Source organism: Eutrigla gurnardus (assembly GCF_963514095.1).
Source record: "Eutrigla gurnardus genome assembly, chromosome: 23".
NCBI lineage: Eukaryota > Metazoa > Chordata > Actinopteri > Perciformes > Triglidae > Eutrigla > Eutrigla gurnardus.
The window spans coordinates 4,737,702-4,756,108 of record NC_139934.1 but is presented as its reverse complement, the minus strand read 5'-3'; the positions used below and the strand labels follow the sequence as shown (position 1 = coordinate 4,756,108).

The following is an 18,407-nucleotide window of genomic DNA, read 5'->3' as shown; positions in this document are numbered from 1 at the left end:
TGAAAAGTGGAGGGATCGCTGCAGAAGCACGTCATTTGGTTATTCTGGAAGCGCTGCCGAAAGGCGTTTTGAATTTTTCTCATCAGAATTGGATGCAGGACCCCCCACCCCATCCCCCCCCTCACCCCACCAAAAAAAAAAACCCCTTCAAAACTCAATTGAATTCTCTCCTTTGGATCTTGACTTTTGGATCACATCATCGGACTCGTCATTTTAGATTTGAAGCAACAAAACACAAAGGCAATTGCAGGTTGCAGTTGGTTTTTCTGAAGATTGCGATTTTGGCTGCGCGAAGTTATGCACTTGAGGCTGAGCATCCGCAGACATCGGAGTCTGAGGGATTCTGCACAGTGAAGAGGAAGAGACGAGGAAGTTTAGCTGCTGTGTGGACAAAAGCAAACATGCATTCAGTCGGATCTGCCTTTTTTAACTCTCATACGGGGACGGAGCATGCTTTTCCCTCAGGCACAAAAGTGAAATTATAAGCTGGTTTGTCAAAGTAATGCGACTGAATATTAACAGGACTTCACAGACGCCGCCGAAAAACCAATGAAGGAGTCGGACCAAACCAAGGATAACCCCCCGACTTGGGATTTGGACCAATCCTGGGGTTCGTTCCTGAAGCCGGCCGCACGCCTTTGCCTCAACACTTTGGATTTCTCCGACCTCTGGGACGAGGAAGACAGCACAGAGGACGAAGCGACTGGTTCCACCAATGAATCCCCAACGTGCCCTGGAGCTCCTCCAGCACCCCCTCCTCTTCCTCCCCCTCCTCTACCTCCCCCTCCTCCGCTCGCACCTCCTTTGCCCTCCGCCTCCCACAAAGGTGCGAGCATCAAAGGCCGCACCTTGAAGCTCCACTGGAGGGAGCTGCAGAGTTTGGCTCCCCTTCCCAAAATGACCCGCTTCGGGACTCGGACGATTTGGGCCGGACTTGAGCCGGTCCAGTTGGATACTAACCGGCTGGAGTACCTGTTTGAATCCAAGGGCAGTAGCACCAGTTTTACTGTGGCTTCTGGGAGGCAGGTAAGACCTTAAAGTAGTGGTGCATTGTTGGTTACTATGATTTTCTACAGTACACTGTTGGTTACTATGATTTTCTACAGTACACTGTTGGTTACTATGATTTTCTACAGTACACTGTTGGTTACCATGATTTTCTACAGTACACTGTTGGTTACTATGATTTTCTCTAGTACACTGTTGGTTACCATGATTTTATACAGTACACTGTTGGTTACTATGATTTTACACTGTTGGTTACCATGATTTTCTACAGTACACTGTTGGTTACTATGATTTTACACTGTTGGTTACTATGATTTTCTACAGTACACTGTTGGTTACTATGATTTTCTACAGTACACTGTTGGTTACCATGATTTTATACCGTACACTGTTGGTTACTATGATTTTACACTGTTGGTTACTATGATTTTCTACAGTACACTGTTGGTTACTATGATTTTCTCTAGTACACTGTTGGTTACCATGATTTTATACAGTACACTGTTGGTTACTATGATTTTACACTGTTGGTTACCATGATTTTCTACAGTACACTGTTGGTTACCATGATTTTATACAGTACACTGTTGGTTACTATGATTTTCTACAGTACACTGTTGGTTACTATGATTTTCTATAGTACAATTTGTTACTATGATTTTCTACAGTACACTGTTGGTTACTATGATTTTCTATAGTACACTGTTGGTTACCATGATTTTATACAGTACACTGTTGGTTACTATGATTTTACACTGTTGGTTACCATGATTTTCTACAGTACACTGTTGGTTACCATGATTTTATACAGTACACTGTTGGTTACTATGATTTTCTACAGTACACTGTTGGTTACTATGATTTTCTATAGTACAATTTGTTACTATGATTTTCTACAGTACACTGTTGGTTACTATGATTTTCTATAGTACACTGTTGGTTACCATGATTTTATACAGTACACTGTTGGTTACTATGATTTTACACTGTTGGTTACCATGATTTTCTACAGTACACTGTTGGTTACTATGATTTTCTATAGTACACTGTTGGTTACTATGATTTTCTACAGTACACTGTTGGTTACTATGATTTTCTATAGTACACTGTTGGTTACTATGATTTTCTATAGTACATTGTTGGATTCTGTGGGTTTCTACAGTACGTTGTTGGTTACTATGGTTTTCTACAGTACGTTGTGGATACTGTGTTTTTCTACAGTACATTGTTGCTTACTATGGTTTTCAACAGTACATTTACAAATCTAATTGTCCAAAACCTCCTTGGAAGGTTAAATGCAACCCCGAACATGCACCTAAATACTGTCTCATAGAATGCTTTGAATGGCCTCAAACAGAAGCAGCCATCAGTCTCGGTGTTGGGGATGAAGCGGAGTAACATCATAACCATCGCCCTCAGCAGCCTGCCCCCTCCCCGCCTCCTCCCCCCGGCTATTTACAGTATGGACAGCAGTGTGCTGGACAGAGAGGACGTTCAGGTACAACAGAGGTCACGAATATGAGATCCAGAATTTGCTTAACCTCTAATGTTTGGCTATAGGCTATTTGCTGCCCCGGATCAGGGCAGAGACACAGCCACGAGTCGTGAATAGTATGAGTTAATCTCTTTCCACATTCCCTTCTAAAACAGCGGCTTAAAGCACTTATCCCAACAGAGGAGGAACTGTGTCTGATCAAGGAGGCCAAGGCCCAGAATCCCCACTGCCCTCTGGCCTCGGCCGAGCTCTGCCTGCTCACTTTGGGGGAAATCCCACATCTGAACTCCAGGCTCCAGCTGTGGGGCTTCGCTCTGGACTACGACTCCTTAGAGAGGGTAGGTGAAAGTGGAAGATACCTTTTTGAACCTCTATAATAATAAATATAATAAAATACATATTTGATGGCTAGGAAATCGCGGAGCCCCTCTTCCATCTGAAGTTAGCCATGGAGCAGCTGGCAGCCAGCCAGACCTTCAGATGTATCCTAGCAACGGTGTTAGCGATCGGTAACTTCCTCAACGGATGCAAGGTGAGTAATCCCGGCCTTCATACTCCATCTTTAATGCACTTTTGAATGTTTTTTCTAACACATGTTTGACGTGCCAAGGCCCGTGGTTTTGAGCTGAGTTACCTGGGGAAGCTGTCCCAGGTGAGGGACACGCACACCCGCCAGCCGCTGCTGCTCCACGTCAGCGTGCTGCTGCTGCAGCTCTACCCGCAGTCGTCCGACCTCCACTCTGACATCGGCGCCGTCACCAAAGCCGGGAAGGTGGGCCGATAAGCGTGTCTCCTGAAAGTGCACGTTGTGTTGCAACAGTCAAACTCATTGGAGCCCCCGTCTCTTTCTACTTCCCAGTTTGACTACTCCCTAGTCCAGTCCAACCTCAAGCAGCTAGAGGGCCTCTGCAAAGCATCATGGGAGCAGCTCAAGACTCTGGACAAGGCGGAGGAGAAGAGAAAAGGGGTTAGGGTGGAGAAGAGGAGAGGAGGAAATGAGGGCTCGCTCCGTCACCAGCTGCCACAGATTTTAAAAGAGTGCGAGGAGAGGCTAAAGGTGCTGAGAGCCGTCCACCGTCGCGTTATCAACAGGTGTGGGCCGTTTATTTTCTTCCTCATCTTTCCTGTCATTTCCTGTTATTTTAGTCCAATTCTCTGTCTCAGGTTCCACTCTTTCCTCCTGTTCCTCGGCTACTCCCGAGCGATGGTGAGAGACACCAAAGCAGAGGACTTTTGCAAGACCATCAGCAACTTTTCTCTGGAGTACCGGACCACGCGGGAGGCCGTCCTCCTGCAGCGGGAGAGGGAGAACCGGCAGAAAAGCAGGGCCGAGAGCCCGGGACCCAACAGCGGACCCAACTCACCCGTCGGAAGGAGGAAACGGCAACAAACCCCAACACAGGTTTGGGGGGGTTTTTTTGTCTTTTTTAAGTGAATCACCATTCGGGATATAAATGATCCAACCCACTTGTCTACCAGGAAGAGGAGGAGCAGAGCCGGCTGGAGGAGGTGCTCAGGACACCCGAGTCCAACCTGAGGCTGGATGCAGCTCTGCCTCGGATCCGCCGGAGGATGGCCGACATCCGAGGTACTTTCCTACGCTCCTCCCGTCTTCCTATTTATCCATCAAACGTGTCAAACTGAACGCATGTTTTGCTCATCAGGTCCCTTATCCAGGAAAGTGAAGTGGTAACCCACGGCGACGTACAAAAGCCACTCAAGTCACTGGTTTGTCAGAACAAAACAAAACATACGGAATTGTTATTTATGACGTTGTTGTTAGCCATTCACTTTTTATTATTTAAAATAATGTATGAAACACGTGCATTTGTGTGTAAATGAAATGATTAAAAAAGGGAATTAGCATAAAATAAAGCTGAATTGTACATTCGTATCATTTGTTGTTGCATCATCTTAATAAAGTGTCACTTCCTGTTACATTTTTACATTACGTCCTTGTTTTCTCGCTACGTTCTACCTGCTACGTCACTTCTACTCCCTCTACTACGGCGCATTCATCGATATCTATGCACCAATTCATCGATATCAACGTTTTCCAAAGCGGAGGAGGGATAATGGCTACCGGAGCCCCAGCGAATTATATCACAGGAGGTTACAGCAGCAGCACGGGTGACGTCAGTCGTGAGCCTGGTCTGGCAGCAAAGCGTTTCAGCCAATCGCGGAGGAGTGTGTCAGCGCGGGGCGGTTCGAGCGTCCAATCAGAAACTGGGACACGGCTGTTGGGCGTCGCCCTTCATGTCTCTGCGTATGCGCCGACGCCATTTCGTGTCCACTGTTTCAAGGTGATACAATCAGACTGCAGAGCCCGTTAACGGATCTTTACCGACTCAAGTAACAAAAAAACAAAACAAAAAAAGCAGCGTCGAATTTTACTCGTTTTTAAGTATTAAGCTCCTGGTGAGTATTTTTAACCGAGAGATTTTTTCCATTTTTTTTCGACTTTGAAACCTCTTTGGGACCTTTTTTTTTGTTTTCATTTTTAAAAATGCATTTTTCTTCCTCCTCCCCTCCCCTCCCCCTGGCTGGTATTCCTGAGACTGTGTTGGCTTTTAGTGGCGTACATTTTGTGTTGTGCATATTGAGCTGCGCAGAAACATAGTTTTAAGTAGCTTCCGCAACAAGATTTTTTTTTTTTTTTTTTTTTTTCCCTTTTGTTTTTACGAGACATTTTATATATAAAAAGCCTGAATTTTCCAGCGCTGCTGTGTTGTTTATCTGATTGTGGTCGTTGTTTTCGAGGAAAGAGATGGAAGATGGTTCCAGTCTTTTCTGGACGGTGTTCAAAACGGGTCGCCCCCCCCTTTTTCTGGAAATATATGTTTTTAAAAGGCTTTTTAATCTCCGTGCTTTGCCTCCACCTGTAACTTGATTTGTGGTTGAAAATTGACTCATGTTTTCTCTGTGCTTTTGACGGTATTTTCTGCGGCGGAGTGATGTAATTTTTCAGGCAAGATGTTTTTTTTTTGTTTTTTTTCCCTCTTAAGGAGTGGGGCGTTTTTTTTGTGTATTTTTTTTTAAAGGAACATTAACACCCGGGATTGCTGTAGCGTTGGTGTGGTGCATTTTGGTAATTCTGATCCATTTTTTAAAAATGCATTTGCAGATTTGGTTTTATTCTGAGCCGTGGAGTTTGTTTAGACCCGGGATGGAGGCCTGCAGAGGGCCTGCCATAGACCTGCACCTTCTTTTTTTCTTTTGCATTTCTAATTTTTTTGACTGATCAGTTCACAAATCCGTGAAAGCAAGTATCTAATTTGCAATGAAAGATTTACAGTGTAGGCCAGCTGTAGACCCCCCCCAAACTGCAAGATCCCTGTTGTGTCCCTCATCTTTGCCCCACCCCCATTTGGCCCCCCAAGTGTGTCCTCTGGAGGTGTCCTTGAGCATTGAGTCCCTCAAGGCTCCGTGGGGCGCTGGTCAGGCAGGTGGAAGTAGGAGGCTCATGAATAAGCAGGTCAAGCCGTACAGACATTTAGCCATTCCCTCTTATATTTATTTTTGTGCATGATCATTTGAATTCCTTGCGATGCTGCACAGCAACTGATCTGATGAAAGCAGGACTGGATCATTAATTAGTGGGTTTAACTTGTAAAAGTGGAATCAACTTTGTAGAACTTCACCGCATGACAAATATTAATTATTCATTAAATAATTACTTGTAGCAGCAAAGTCCAGCAAAGTGCTTTTTTTTTTGCGTTTCTTTTTAGACATTTAATTCATAATAATCACTGTAACAGCAGAACTGGGGATGAAGGTATACATTTTTTGTGTAAACATTTAAGTAACTCTACAGTGAATATGTTTTTATTTTAGCTGTATCAGTTATATATATTTTTTGTTTTAGTAAATTCATAGTGAAAGTGTTCTAGTGGCATTCTCATTAGGGTTTTTATTACATTTTTTTTACTTTGTTTCCCTCCCTGCTTGTGACAATAATAACTTCATTTTTACAATGGCCTCTATTCTAATATTACGTTTTTTTGTTTCCCCCTGTTTAGTTTTTGAAGCCACTTTTTTGAACAGCGGCAAATCGTAAGTTGGTCTCAACCTTTTTTTTTTCTTTTTCTTTTTTTTGTTTTTGTTTATTTTTCACCTCAAACTTTTGCATCATTTTTTGTTATATTCCACTTTCGTTTTCACCCCTTTGTGATTCAGCCCATTCCCCTCCCCCCTTTGGATTTCCTAGAGCAAGTAGCATGTAGTGTTTTTATTTATTTTTTTGTGCTGTGAAAGTAGAAGATGGACTGCTTAACTTTTGTTTGACACTAGTCATCCCTTACACGAGCTTTTCCCCACATGATCCTGGTTTATTATAATGAAATGCATAAAGTGTTGATTATGAGAGAGGCCAGCAGTGCTTTGGTTAAATACAAGCACTGATGAGGCTAAATCAATGCTGCCTTTGCTTTGGTAAAGAGTGAAATTTACACACAGACATACCTATAAGCCTCTTTCACCATTATCAACCCCCAAAAGTAAGTTTGTACCCATTAAAATGAGCATGCTCACTGAACACCATGAATTACTAACATATTCTGTAATCACTAATTCTGATTTATTTGATTAAAATATATTTTTCTTACCCTTTTATTATTTTGTTCTATTAAATCAGTGTATTTTCAGCAGAAATTACGTATTAAACCTCAAAGGTTAAGCTACTATTTCCTATTCATCAAGCTGTAAATCCAGCAGGTACATGTACACACATGCTACATATAGCTCATGTACACACAGTTTTTTTTATTTTTTTTTATATATCTTGTCCGTCTTTGAGCGTGAGAGCTGCAGCCGCAGCGTCTTTCCCAAGTCAAAGCACAAAACACTCACATAACGGATCCAGAATGAAACCACACCACCCGATCTCAATGAAGCCCAGATGAGGCGGAGTATAAGAGCATTATTAATAATTATTATCAGTAATTACTGGATACCGTGGTGTGCGCTTAGAAAGAGGGGCCTCGGTAAACATTCACTCCCTAATTGAGACGTTATTTAAGATGTTTAATTTGGAACGCAAATACGTTACGATATAATCTAACATAATAGCCCTGCAATAAACACCACCTCTACTAAGCTCTGCCGTTTATCGAGTTTATCAAGTGTCGATGAGATTTACAACTCATGTAAGAGTCTCCGAAAAGGGGGAAGTGATCACGTCGGCTATCCTAACGGGCCAAAAGGCCTAAATCTCCACTAGATTGGTCGTGTTGGTTTAAACCCTGGGTATTCCCCCCTTTGAACCCCCAAATGCCACAGATTTAGATCCACTAAGCAGCCAGATAGTCCAGCACCCCTCCCCCACCCGGTGTTGTAGACGCCCTGTCAGCCTGCCAACGCAATAGAAACATCCCCGGCCAAAGCATGCAGAGGAGAGCACGCCGTTAAGCTTTTGGCCAGAAAAAAACCCCCATGTAATCCCCCGCTGGTAGCGAACGGCCAGAGGGCCGCTTGCTGTTTCACGGCGTTGGCAGGTGAGATGTAAGAAGACGGGCGGAACAAGGAGGACACACGAAAGGTCAACAGGAAGCTGATGTTTTATACATTCTGGTGCAGAAAGAACATCCTACAAAAATTAACAAAATAAAAGCTTTATTTATTTAGGGCATGTCAATTAAATCGTCATCATCACACATCTTTGTTCAATAATACAATACACCGAAAGGGAAAGCAGGAGAAGCCAAGGCTTTCATAGCTTTATGAAAAGCAGTCGGTGGCGGTGATTCAGTGTCGGGGCATTCCTGATTTTTAAGCTGCTAAAGGAACAGCACCCCAACAAACACGTGTAAAAAAAAAAAAAAAATGTCCTTGAAAAGATTCACACCCCTGTAAACGTCCCAGATGTGAACAAAGACCAGATAATAAGTGGTGTTTCCTGCAGGGCTTTTATTTTCTTCACCCTCTGCAGACGTGCCATTAAATACACATTTAGAAATCAAAGAATTGATGAAATATCTTGTTTTGTCATAACAAACAACCATTTATCCCACAGGTTTTTCTGTGTTTTTTTGCCTCCATTTAAAAAAAAGAAACATTTGATCTTGAGCAGCCCCTCGACTACACACTTTTTGTTTGGGTCTCCCAAGAGAAATCTGTTTTTGGAGGTGTAGATGTCACTGAGCCCGTGTCTGATAGTTCCTCGACAACCCCTCTTCTCTCCAACAGACTCAGACAGGCAGGCAGACCTCCACCAACCCCCGAGTACAGAAACGATGGAGTGAGTGCCGGCTGCTTTATGACCCCGATCACACTTTGTCTATTTGATATGAAAATCTCATTTTAGAAGCTGCAGAAGTAGCTGAACTCCCCCCCTCCCCCTCCCCCATGTGCACATCCACGCCTTGCAACGGCCATTTTTGTTAATCTCTCTCTCCGCTCCTTCTCTTCCGTCCCATCGGTTGCCCTCCGCCGGTCAGCCCGATGGCTAGCAGCAACGTGACCAACAAGACTGACCCCCGCTCCCTGAACTCCCGCGTCTTCATCGGCAACCTCAACACCCTGCTGGTCACCAAGGCCGACGTGGAGGCCATCTTCGCCAAGTACGGCAAGATCGTGGGCTGCTCCGTCCACAAGGGCTACGCCTTCGTGCAGTACGCCAATGAGAGGAACGCACGGGCCGCCGTGGTCAGCGAGGACGGCCGCATGATCGTGGGGCAGGTGCTAGGTGAATATTATTATATTATTTAAGTATCAAGTTTGGGTGGGACTGAAAACATTTTAAAAAACTGACCATTTTCCCACAATTTTTAAAGAAAAACAAGACAAATGTTTTGCTCTAAAGTCATATTTTCTGTATTTTACTACAAATATGCCACAGACATCTTTTTGTAAATGTTCAAAGATATACAATTTTATGTCAAAAAAGCATTTAATTCCACAAAAGAAGAAATAGGCCCTTCGAAAAGCAACCAATAGGGTCATTGAAAGTAATAGTAATAATAATAAAGGTTATTTATGGAGCACTTCGTCAACATTTACACACATTTATAAATATAAATAAATCAGAGTGTCGTCGACAAACGATCGCATCTAACAGGATGTACCTCTTTCTTTGACTTCCTGTGTATTTTTTTTATTATACTAAAGACCAAATGGAACGGGGCTAGGGCTGCACGGTGGTGTAGTGGGTAGCACTGTCGCCTCACAGCAAGAGGGTCCCGGGTTCGATCCCCGGGTCGGCCCGGGCTCCTTCTGTGTGGAGTTTGCATGTTCTCCCCGTGTAAGCGTGGGTTCTCTCCGGGTTCTCCGGCTTCCTCCCACAGTCCAAAGACATGCAGGATGGGGATAGGTTCATTGGTGACTCTAAATTGCCCGTAGGTGTGAATGTGAGCGTGAATGGTTGTTTGTCTCTACATGTTGGCCCTGCGATAGACTGGTGTCCTGTCCAGGTGTACCCTGCCTTCACCCAATGACAGCTGGGATCGGCTCCAGCACCCCCGTGACCCTCAATACAGGATAAGCGGTAGAAAATGGATGGATGGATGGAACGGGGCCATGAATGAGTTCAGCAGTCTTGAGTTTAGCCCGTAATGAGACATCAAAAGGGCCTATTCTTAGATCAAGAAGGCCAGATCTGTGACGATGTCATACGACCCCGGTGACTCCACACCGCCAAAACGTGGAAACAATTCAAAGCACCTCAATTGAAGGTCACAGCGGTGCCGAACTCCCAGCATGCATCAGGCAAAATACAAGAACCCCCCCCTCCCCCCCAACAAGCTGTGAATCTGTTGCACGGCGTAAACACTAACATAAATTCACTAACACGGTCGCATCTGTTTACACTTTACAGTCAGTTTGACCTTCAAATTCAAAGCCAGGCCTTTTTTCTTTTCTTTTTTTTAAAGCCTCTGCGCTGCCCTCTAGTGGTGTAAACCAGGAATTTAAAAAACACAGAAGGGGAGATGTTGGACTGGAATCGTGTGTGAAAATCATGGTGTAAATAATGAAATGAAGTCAGAATGTCTTCTATGAGAAGGGCTTTTATTTTGAAATTTAAGGGACATCAACATCTGTGGTTAAAGTAAAAGCAGAGAAACGCTTTTTTAAAAATCTGAACCTTCTGTCCGCTGCTGAGGTTAAAATAATATATATATAATATATTTGCAAAATACCAGTTGCATCGCAGTAAAAACCTTCAAAATAAAACGCCCAGGTGTCATTGACTCTGCGTTTTCCCTCCGTCAGACATCAACCTGGCCGGCGAGCCGAAACCTCACAGATCGAAGACGGTGAAGCGCTCTGCAGGAGACATGTACAGGTAGGCGACGCGGCGATCCCCGTGATGCTGCATTCCCAACCAATCAGAAAGAAGTACCTAATGTGTACCTTAATGTGTCTCGGCCATCTCCACAGTTCATCTGTCGATTTGGACTATGACTTTCAAAGAGATTACTACGACAGGTGAGCTGCTTACACTTCATATGAATTGCTCTTTTTGTCACACCTTTCTTTGTAGTTTGGGTCTTATATTTGTGCCCGTCTGTTTCTCAGGATGTACTCCTACCAGTCCCGGGTACCCCCTCCCCCCCCGCCTCTGTCCCGGGCCGTCATCCCCTCCAAGCGCCCGAGGGTCAGCGTGAGCGGAGGAGGCAGCCGGCGAACCAAGACCAGCTTCTCCTCCTCCTCCAAGACCAGCCAGAGGACGTCCCGTACCAGTGGGTGCCACCGTCACGCCCGGCTGTCTTTTCCGCCGCTCCGTCGCGTCAGCGCCCGTAACCTCCTGCGTTTTCCTCCCCACAGTGAAGGCGGACGACCTGCAGACCATCAAGAGGGAGCTCACGCAGATCAAACACAAGGTGGACTACCTGCTGGAGAGTCTGGAGCGCATGGAGAAGGACCACAGCAAGAAGTCAGGTGGGCCTCCGACCTGGAAAACACCTTGGATCATGTAGGACAGGGGTTCAGGACCCCTAGTGGGTCCGCAGAGTTACTGCAGGCGGTTCCCCGAAATAATAAAGTTAAAATATGACCGAATACAACAATATAAATCGTCCTATTTGTGAAATTGTGATGTAGAAATGGCAATTTAGAATTTCAATATGTCAGAAATTATTATTTTAATGGCTTAGCCTTGTATACATACATCATTACAAAGTACTGTTCACCTGGTTTAATCAGCAACACAATTTTATATGATATGCAATCAGGGGTCCCTCCTCCAGGTCTCTATCAGCCAATAGGGGGCCTTGGCCTAAGAAACCTCTCATGTAGGAGTTTCCTTGCTTTTTCAGACATGAAGAGCTGCAAACCAGAACCTGGTGAGGTGTCGCCCCTGAACTCCTCCACCTCCAGCAAGAAGGGCGACGGCATGAAGCGAGGGCTGAACGACACGGACGACGAGGGAGATCTGCTGGAGGACGACGACGAGGTGAGGAGGAGGGGTCAGACAGTTTTAACAGATAAGATGTCGTTTCCTGTATTCTGATGCATTTTAACTTGGTTTTATTATTATTATTATTATCTGGCTATAACATGAGGTACATGTTGTAAAGTGGTTCGATCCTGTCAGAAAGCTAAAAGTACATAAACCGAGGTGTTGTTTCGTCCCTCGGGTACAGATGAAGAGCAGAGGGAGGGACGACGATGACGAGGACGAGGAGCACGAGGAAGGGGAGGACGACGGGGACAGCGCCAACGGAGACGAGTCCTAAGCGGCGAGGCGACGCATACGCACGCCGAGTTGTGTGTGATTGTATCTCCACACCTGTACACAGTGTTCATGTGCTCATACCTGCTGAATCGACTGGACATTTACAGTATATACAGTGTATTATAGATGCAGCTTCCTGTCTCTCACACACACGAAGTCATGAATACGTCAAGTAGTTGTTTCTTTGTTCTTTTTAAGTTGGTCATTTGGTTTTTCTTACTTTATTTACGACTTTTTTTCTTTTTTTAATGGATATTTTCCAGCATTCGGCTAAATGCAATGTTACATTTAGACGAGTCGAGGACGGATATAACGTCGTTTGACATGCATGTTTTGAAATAGTTGAAATGAAAGAAATCCGCTCAGACTCTGAGAAAGATTTATAGTTTTGAATTTAAGTTCAGGCTTGAGACCAAAAAAATAAATAAATACCAGATGTTGTACTTTACGGTCCATGCTTGGACGTTTTAAATATATTCCTGATTCAAGCTGCTGCAGTTTGCCTCGTAACCAGCAGGTGGCAGTGTATCGTAACTGGACTTTAAAGAAGGCTACAAGCGTTTCTGTTCCCCCCTTTTTAATAACGCCAGCATGTACAAAAACCCCTCACACCAGACCGCTCAGACGCACTAAGACGACACAACGAAATCTCCCATCGCGCCGAGGAAAACCGTTTTTTTGCTCTCGACTTCCTGTGATGCAGTGCTACTCTTTGTTTGTCTCGTTTCCGTTGATGTTCTGTCGTTCAAATGCACTGGTGAAAGTCAATAAACATGTTTTCCAAGTTGGAACCTCTATGACCTCTTGGTGAAATCCACCCAGGTTGCATTCAGGTGCATTGTGGGTAATAAGAGTGATTGAAATGTGTACATGTAGCTTTTTGGATAGATAAAAATAGATACTTTATTGAGCATCCAGTACACAACATGACAAATTCAGAGCAGTTTATAATTAATTTTCTCTGCACCTTTTTTTTTTAAATGATTATTATTTTTAGATGCAAGCATGCAGGAAGTTTTGATTTATTTGCCCAGGTTGAGATTTCACATAATTCTGTCAAAATACACTTTTTTTGTCAGCTGATTCTCTATAATATTGGGTCGAAGGCAAATGTTTAAAAAAACTCCAAATTACAAAATTGGGATATAATGAAAAAGTAAATATAAATGGAGTTCGGCCTTCCTTTTATTTTTCTCTGCCTTTTATTTTTTTTATTTTGGAAGCACAGAAGGCAAACGTGACAAAATTGAGATATAAAAAAAAAGTAAATACAAATGGAGTTTTTTTTTTTTTTTTTTGAGGCACATATCCCATAATGCTTTGGGAGATGTAAACAAGAACGGTTTGGTCGTTGTGGGCCACAACTTGAGCCACGTTGTTTTGGTGGCCTGTGTTAGCAAAGTATACCTATACTAGTATGAAAGTATGCCGAATTAACTATTAGTAGTTCCTGATTGGAAAAAACCCAAACATGTGCAGACAACTATCACCGAATAACGTTTTCTCTGAAGAAAACGTAGAAACGTGAAGATTCTCAGGCAAGTTCTGGAGCGTCTTTTTTCCCTCCGAATTTGAACGCATTTCCGGATGTTTCCCGCGAAGGAAATCGGATATAAATACGTCAATTTAAAGGGTAAGTCACATCGAATATAAAAAATGTGTGTTTCACGTATGTTTGACTTGAGTTATGACTGAAACAAAGTGGGCCTTTAGGTTTTTAAGCAGCATATTTGCCTCAAACCTCCACTAGCTGAACAGACAGAAACTAACAGGAGCAACGACAATGATCTGCATTGCTAATCAGCATTAAAAAAAAAAAATACATACATACAAGAATAGACCATTTGTTATGATTCAGTCTACAAGCCAGATGTGGAAAAGGGAGAATCTGTTTATCTGCTCAAAGAAGCGAAGCAAGTCCACAAATGTCATTACCAATGACCAAAACCACAAATCAATACACAGCTTCCTTATGAATTTGCAGACACGGGGACGCACACTCACTCACTCACAAACACATGGCTCTCCTGGTCGAGATGGTAATGTAAAACGCTGAAAAATCCATGGATTTTCACTGGAAACAGCTGCTATCAAACTGTGTGTGTGTGTGTGTGTGTGTGTGTGTGTGAGTGAGACTAGCTCCATAGCTGGTGTGAATATAAATGAGTGAGTAAGACCACAAAGGGGGATGAAGAAGAAGAAGAGGAGGATGAGAAGAGGGATGGTGTCTCCAGGCCTCTTTCTCTCCCTTCGGCCTCTCACAGAAGGGAGGAGGTGTTGGATTATCTCCCTCCTCTCCCTCCCTCCCTCCTGTATCTCTTACCTATGTGCTATTATTCCTCCCTCGTATCCTTCCACGTCCCTGCCACATCTCGTATCTGCTTCCTGCTCACGCTTATCTGCCTCTGCACCGTCTCGTCACCGTCAGATTACAGATTAGATCCATCCGACCCCGGCGGCGTCGCTGCTCCTCGCAGATAATCTGCTTGTGTTCGGGAACACACACACAAAAGATCTACCGGTGCATCTGTTTTCTACCGTAATGCACTTAAATATAGACGCCACACAGTGTGTGTGTGTGTGTGTGTGTCGGTGAGGTGGAAATCCTCCATGAAAAATGGGAAATTATGCTTTTTTTCCGTGAGAGCTGAATGAAAATATCGATGCCAAACATGTTGAATGGTTTTGGTTTGACTTGGTTACATCATCATCTGTGTAGATTTATATAAACAGCACAAACACTGGAAGAAGCTGCTGCACATGTGTTATGACCAGGTGTTTTTAATTTATCATTTTTAAATAATAATACATATTTGGTATTAAATAAGTGCGTTAGATGATAAAAATAGGCCGAAACTTGACTTAAACGTGACTGTAATCGCTATAAATGAGATGATATGAGCTACTTTAATGACATGACTATCCCAGGATTGTGCTGGTTGATACTGTATAAAAACACAGCGAGATCAGCACTAAATCTCTCCGTCTGGTCCCTGGGAGCCTTTCTGTCCATATGGTGGAAGCACGTCGTCCCGTTTTGTCGTGTCGTCTGCTTTCCAACACATTAATATTCATCAACAGAGCTGTAATCTGTGGAAACGGGGTTATTTCCTCTCCCTCTCTCCCCGATTGAACTCCATCCATGACGGGAGAAAAAGAAAGAAAAGGAGATTTATCATAAAAAAAAACGTGGGATTGTAAAGAGGAAGAGAAGAGTTGAATAAGAAAGAAAAAAACAGAGCCGGAGTGAAAGAGACAGCGGTGACGTCACGGCCACTTTAAGTAGGTCAGGTATGAAGTTGTGATGTCACGTACAGGGCCAAAAGCATGCAGGGCCACGCCCCCTTTTTCCACTGGAGCATTAAACCCCCTTTTTACTGCGACTGTTTCAAATCAAAGCACACAAACACACGTTACTGTTAGTGGACAGTAGTAGACGGCTATGATCCCAGAGGGGATGCAGATACTTTCACTCCTTCATCCCTTTCTTCTTCATCATCTCCCCCCCCTCCTCTTCCTCATCAGCTCTCACCAAAGCCTCTTTAGAAGGCGTTAAAGAGGACGTCTGCGCCGCTCGCCACACTGGAGCTATTTCTGATGTGCTTTGGATTTTCAGCATCAAACGCATCCACTTGTCCTTCATCCAGACTTGATAGGGTGTGTGTGTGTGTGTGTGTGTGTGTGTGTGTGTGTGTGTGTGTGTGTGTGTGTGTGTGTGTGTGTGTGTGTGTGTGTGTGTGTGTGTGTGTGTGTGTGTGTGTGTGTGTGTGTGTGTGTGAGATTTCTACACTATTCACATGAGACAAAAGCCTTATATTTCCCAAATTATTTATTTAATGTACTAATAAAGGAAAAACATAAAAAAATAAGTTAGATTATCTTCATTATTCATTAAAGAGGGATTAATTAAATATTGACACTTAAACTAAATGAAATGTAAATGCATCACAGCAATGATGATTTGCAAAGTAATCAGATTGAACTGCACCAGCTTGGAATACGTTCTGTAAATAAATGAGATAATGGATGAGAGTTAATTTTTGGTTTTGCTTCAGACGTGTCAAAAAAGATCTGTGGGCTCACGTTTCCAGAGAAATCCTCCTTAAATCTATTTCTGTCCTTTCTGCCGATCATTGCCTGCTGGTGTGCAGCGACAGTCCTAATTAGGAAAACAGACTTGCTTTGGATCATTAGCATTTTTCCACTCTTAGTTTCTTCTCCTTCAATCAGCATTAACTCAGCCAGCAGGAGGTCAAAAGGAGTGTGTGTGTGTGTGTGTGTGTGTGTGTGTGTGTGTGTGTGTGTGTGTGTGTGTGTGTGTGTGTGTGTGTGTGTGTGTGTGTGTGTGTGTGTGTGTGTGTGTGTGTGTGTGTGTGTGTAACATTGTTACATTTGCTATAAAAGCGAGACTGCAGGTTTTACCAACTAAACTGAACCTGTCCATCTGGTTTCCAGGAAGTCATGCTCCTTACTGTATACACCATGGCAGTGAACAAATAGCTGAAACCATGTCTCACATCTTAAATGGTTGCCATGTTTACAGAGGGCTCTACATATGTAGGCATGACAGAATTGTAGATTTGATATCAGCAGATATCTCTTCTATCTTCAGGTCTTCCATCATGCTGTATAAACATTCTACTGTGAAGCCGAGTATGTTCAGCCTGTGTAATGATGTCTCAATGTTCTCTCATGTAACAGCTAATACTCCTGATGTTGTTGTTGTTAATGAAAATCATAGAGAGGTGCTCATTCTGGAGGTCGGCTGTACCTTTGATTACAGCCTAGAGGAGGCCTTTCTGACCAAAGTGCTGAAATATCAGCAGCTGAAGCAGACCATCTCTCAGCTAGGCTACAGGTGTAAACTTCTAGTCTTTATATTTGGTAGTCTGGGGCATGCGCATAAGTTGGTTGTGAGGGGCCTTCAGATGGCCGGCCTCCCTAAAAGAAGAGCTAAACAGTTGGCCAGGTACTGCTCAGTCTCAGTTATTATTGGTAGCCGTTCAATCTGGAGGAGACGTTGTTTTTTGTATCCTTAAATGTCTGTTTTCTATCTGACCTGTAGGTCATTTTGTATGTAACTGCGTTCAGCTGCCCAGGCGTTTTGTGTCTGACCGTCTTCCATTGTCAACTGCACTGGCAGTGTTTATGTCCCTTGTGCAAGAACCCTTGTACTTCTTTATATGTGGGCATAAATAAATATTTAAAATGTGTGTGTGTGTGTGTGTAGAGGTCACGAGGTCAACTGCAGTTATTAAAAGGAGCCTGGTTTAGATGACGGGGACCACCAAACTGGAGCTAAACCTGACCTAAAGTCACCGAGAGAAGACGAAGAGGCCGAGTCATTTCATCGCAACAAGCGAAACAACAGCTGAAAGAGGACAAAAGGGACGAAACATGGAGTTGAACTTAAAAGGCCTCGACGTTGCTGGTCCCGCTAAAAAGGAATATGAACCTGAAATCTTTCTTCTTAGTATTTAACCTCAAGACAAGATGATGCTGATGATGAAGGTGATCGGGATTTTTGTGCTAGCGGTGATCGCGTGAGGAAGAAGGAAGGAGATCGCTAAATTCTAAAGGGAAAACGGATCTTTCGGATCCATCTCATCCGTCCGTCGAGATGGGATATATTTGGTTAACGCAACCTCCACATACTAGCTCTTTTGGTTATCTGGACCTCCAAAAAAAGGTGGTGGAGACCAAAACCGAGGGAAAAGGACAAAAAAAAACTCCTCTACATGAATGCTCTTGTTGCTTTATATTTGCTGGCTTATGTCAGTGTTATAGCTTGTGTCTGCAGCCACAAAGTGGCAAAAAGCCAAAACAATCCAGAGCAGAGAGAGCGACTCATAATGAGGTGATAAAAGTGTCGAACACACCCGCTACTTGTTGGATTTGTGCCGATATTAAAGGTGTGACGGATCCTTTTTCCCCTGACCGGCTACCAGCTCACCTCCGATGGCTCCGTCCCAGAGATTCACTCATGATTAAGCTCCGACCTCATCGTTCTGATAGCACTATAGTGAATTACAGCCTCGCAGGCGGGTAATTGATGGGCCGGGTGGGTGAACTTGATTATAATGGACGGGGGTGGGCGGCATCAGCAGCACCCTGCGAAATCAAAACGACTGGAAACCCTACAGAATACAAACCGTTTGTGGCTTATTCAAAGTTTTATAATAACGTAACCTTAAATACACTTTACCCACGACCTCGTACTTCCCTCTGAAAATG

The 18,407-nt window shown here is 43.7% G+C and overlaps 2 protein-coding genes across 2 annotated transcripts; both read left to right on the top strand.

Annotated features, from left to right (window-relative positions):
- On the top strand, window positions 1-4,285 carry LOC311008710 (FH1/FH2 domain-containing protein 1). The gene is made up of 9 exons (XM_084002536.1): window positions 1-1,026; window positions 2,366-2,506; window positions 2,659-2,841; window positions 2,916-3,035; window positions 3,114-3,275; window positions 3,363-3,595; window positions 3,668-3,905; window positions 3,983-4,091; window positions 4,168-4,285. The coding sequence occupies exons 1-9, from the start codon at window positions 550-552 to the stop codon at window positions 4,194-4,196; spliced, it is 1,692 nt and encodes a 563-aa protein (XP_083858662.1). The 5' UTR covers window positions 1-549; the 3' UTR covers window positions 4,197-4,285.
- A 501-nt stretch (window positions 4,286-4,786) lies between these two features.
- Window positions 4,787-12,964, top strand: LOC311008726 (heterogeneous nuclear ribonucleoprotein C). Its single transcript, XM_084002566.1, has 10 exons — window positions 4,787-4,921; window positions 6,523-6,556; window positions 8,687-8,738; window positions 8,938-9,185; window positions 10,709-10,781; window positions 10,877-10,924; window positions 11,015-11,178; window positions 11,264-11,377; window positions 11,755-11,891; window positions 12,082-12,964. Exons 3-10 carry the CDS (start codon window positions 8,734-8,736, stop codon window positions 12,172-12,174), a joined length of 882 nt encoding a protein of 293 aa, XP_083858692.1. The 5' UTR covers window positions 4,787-4,921; window positions 6,523-6,556; window positions 8,687-8,733; the 3' UTR covers window positions 12,175-12,964.
- The last annotated feature ends 5,443 nt before the right edge of the window (window positions 12,965-18,407 follow it).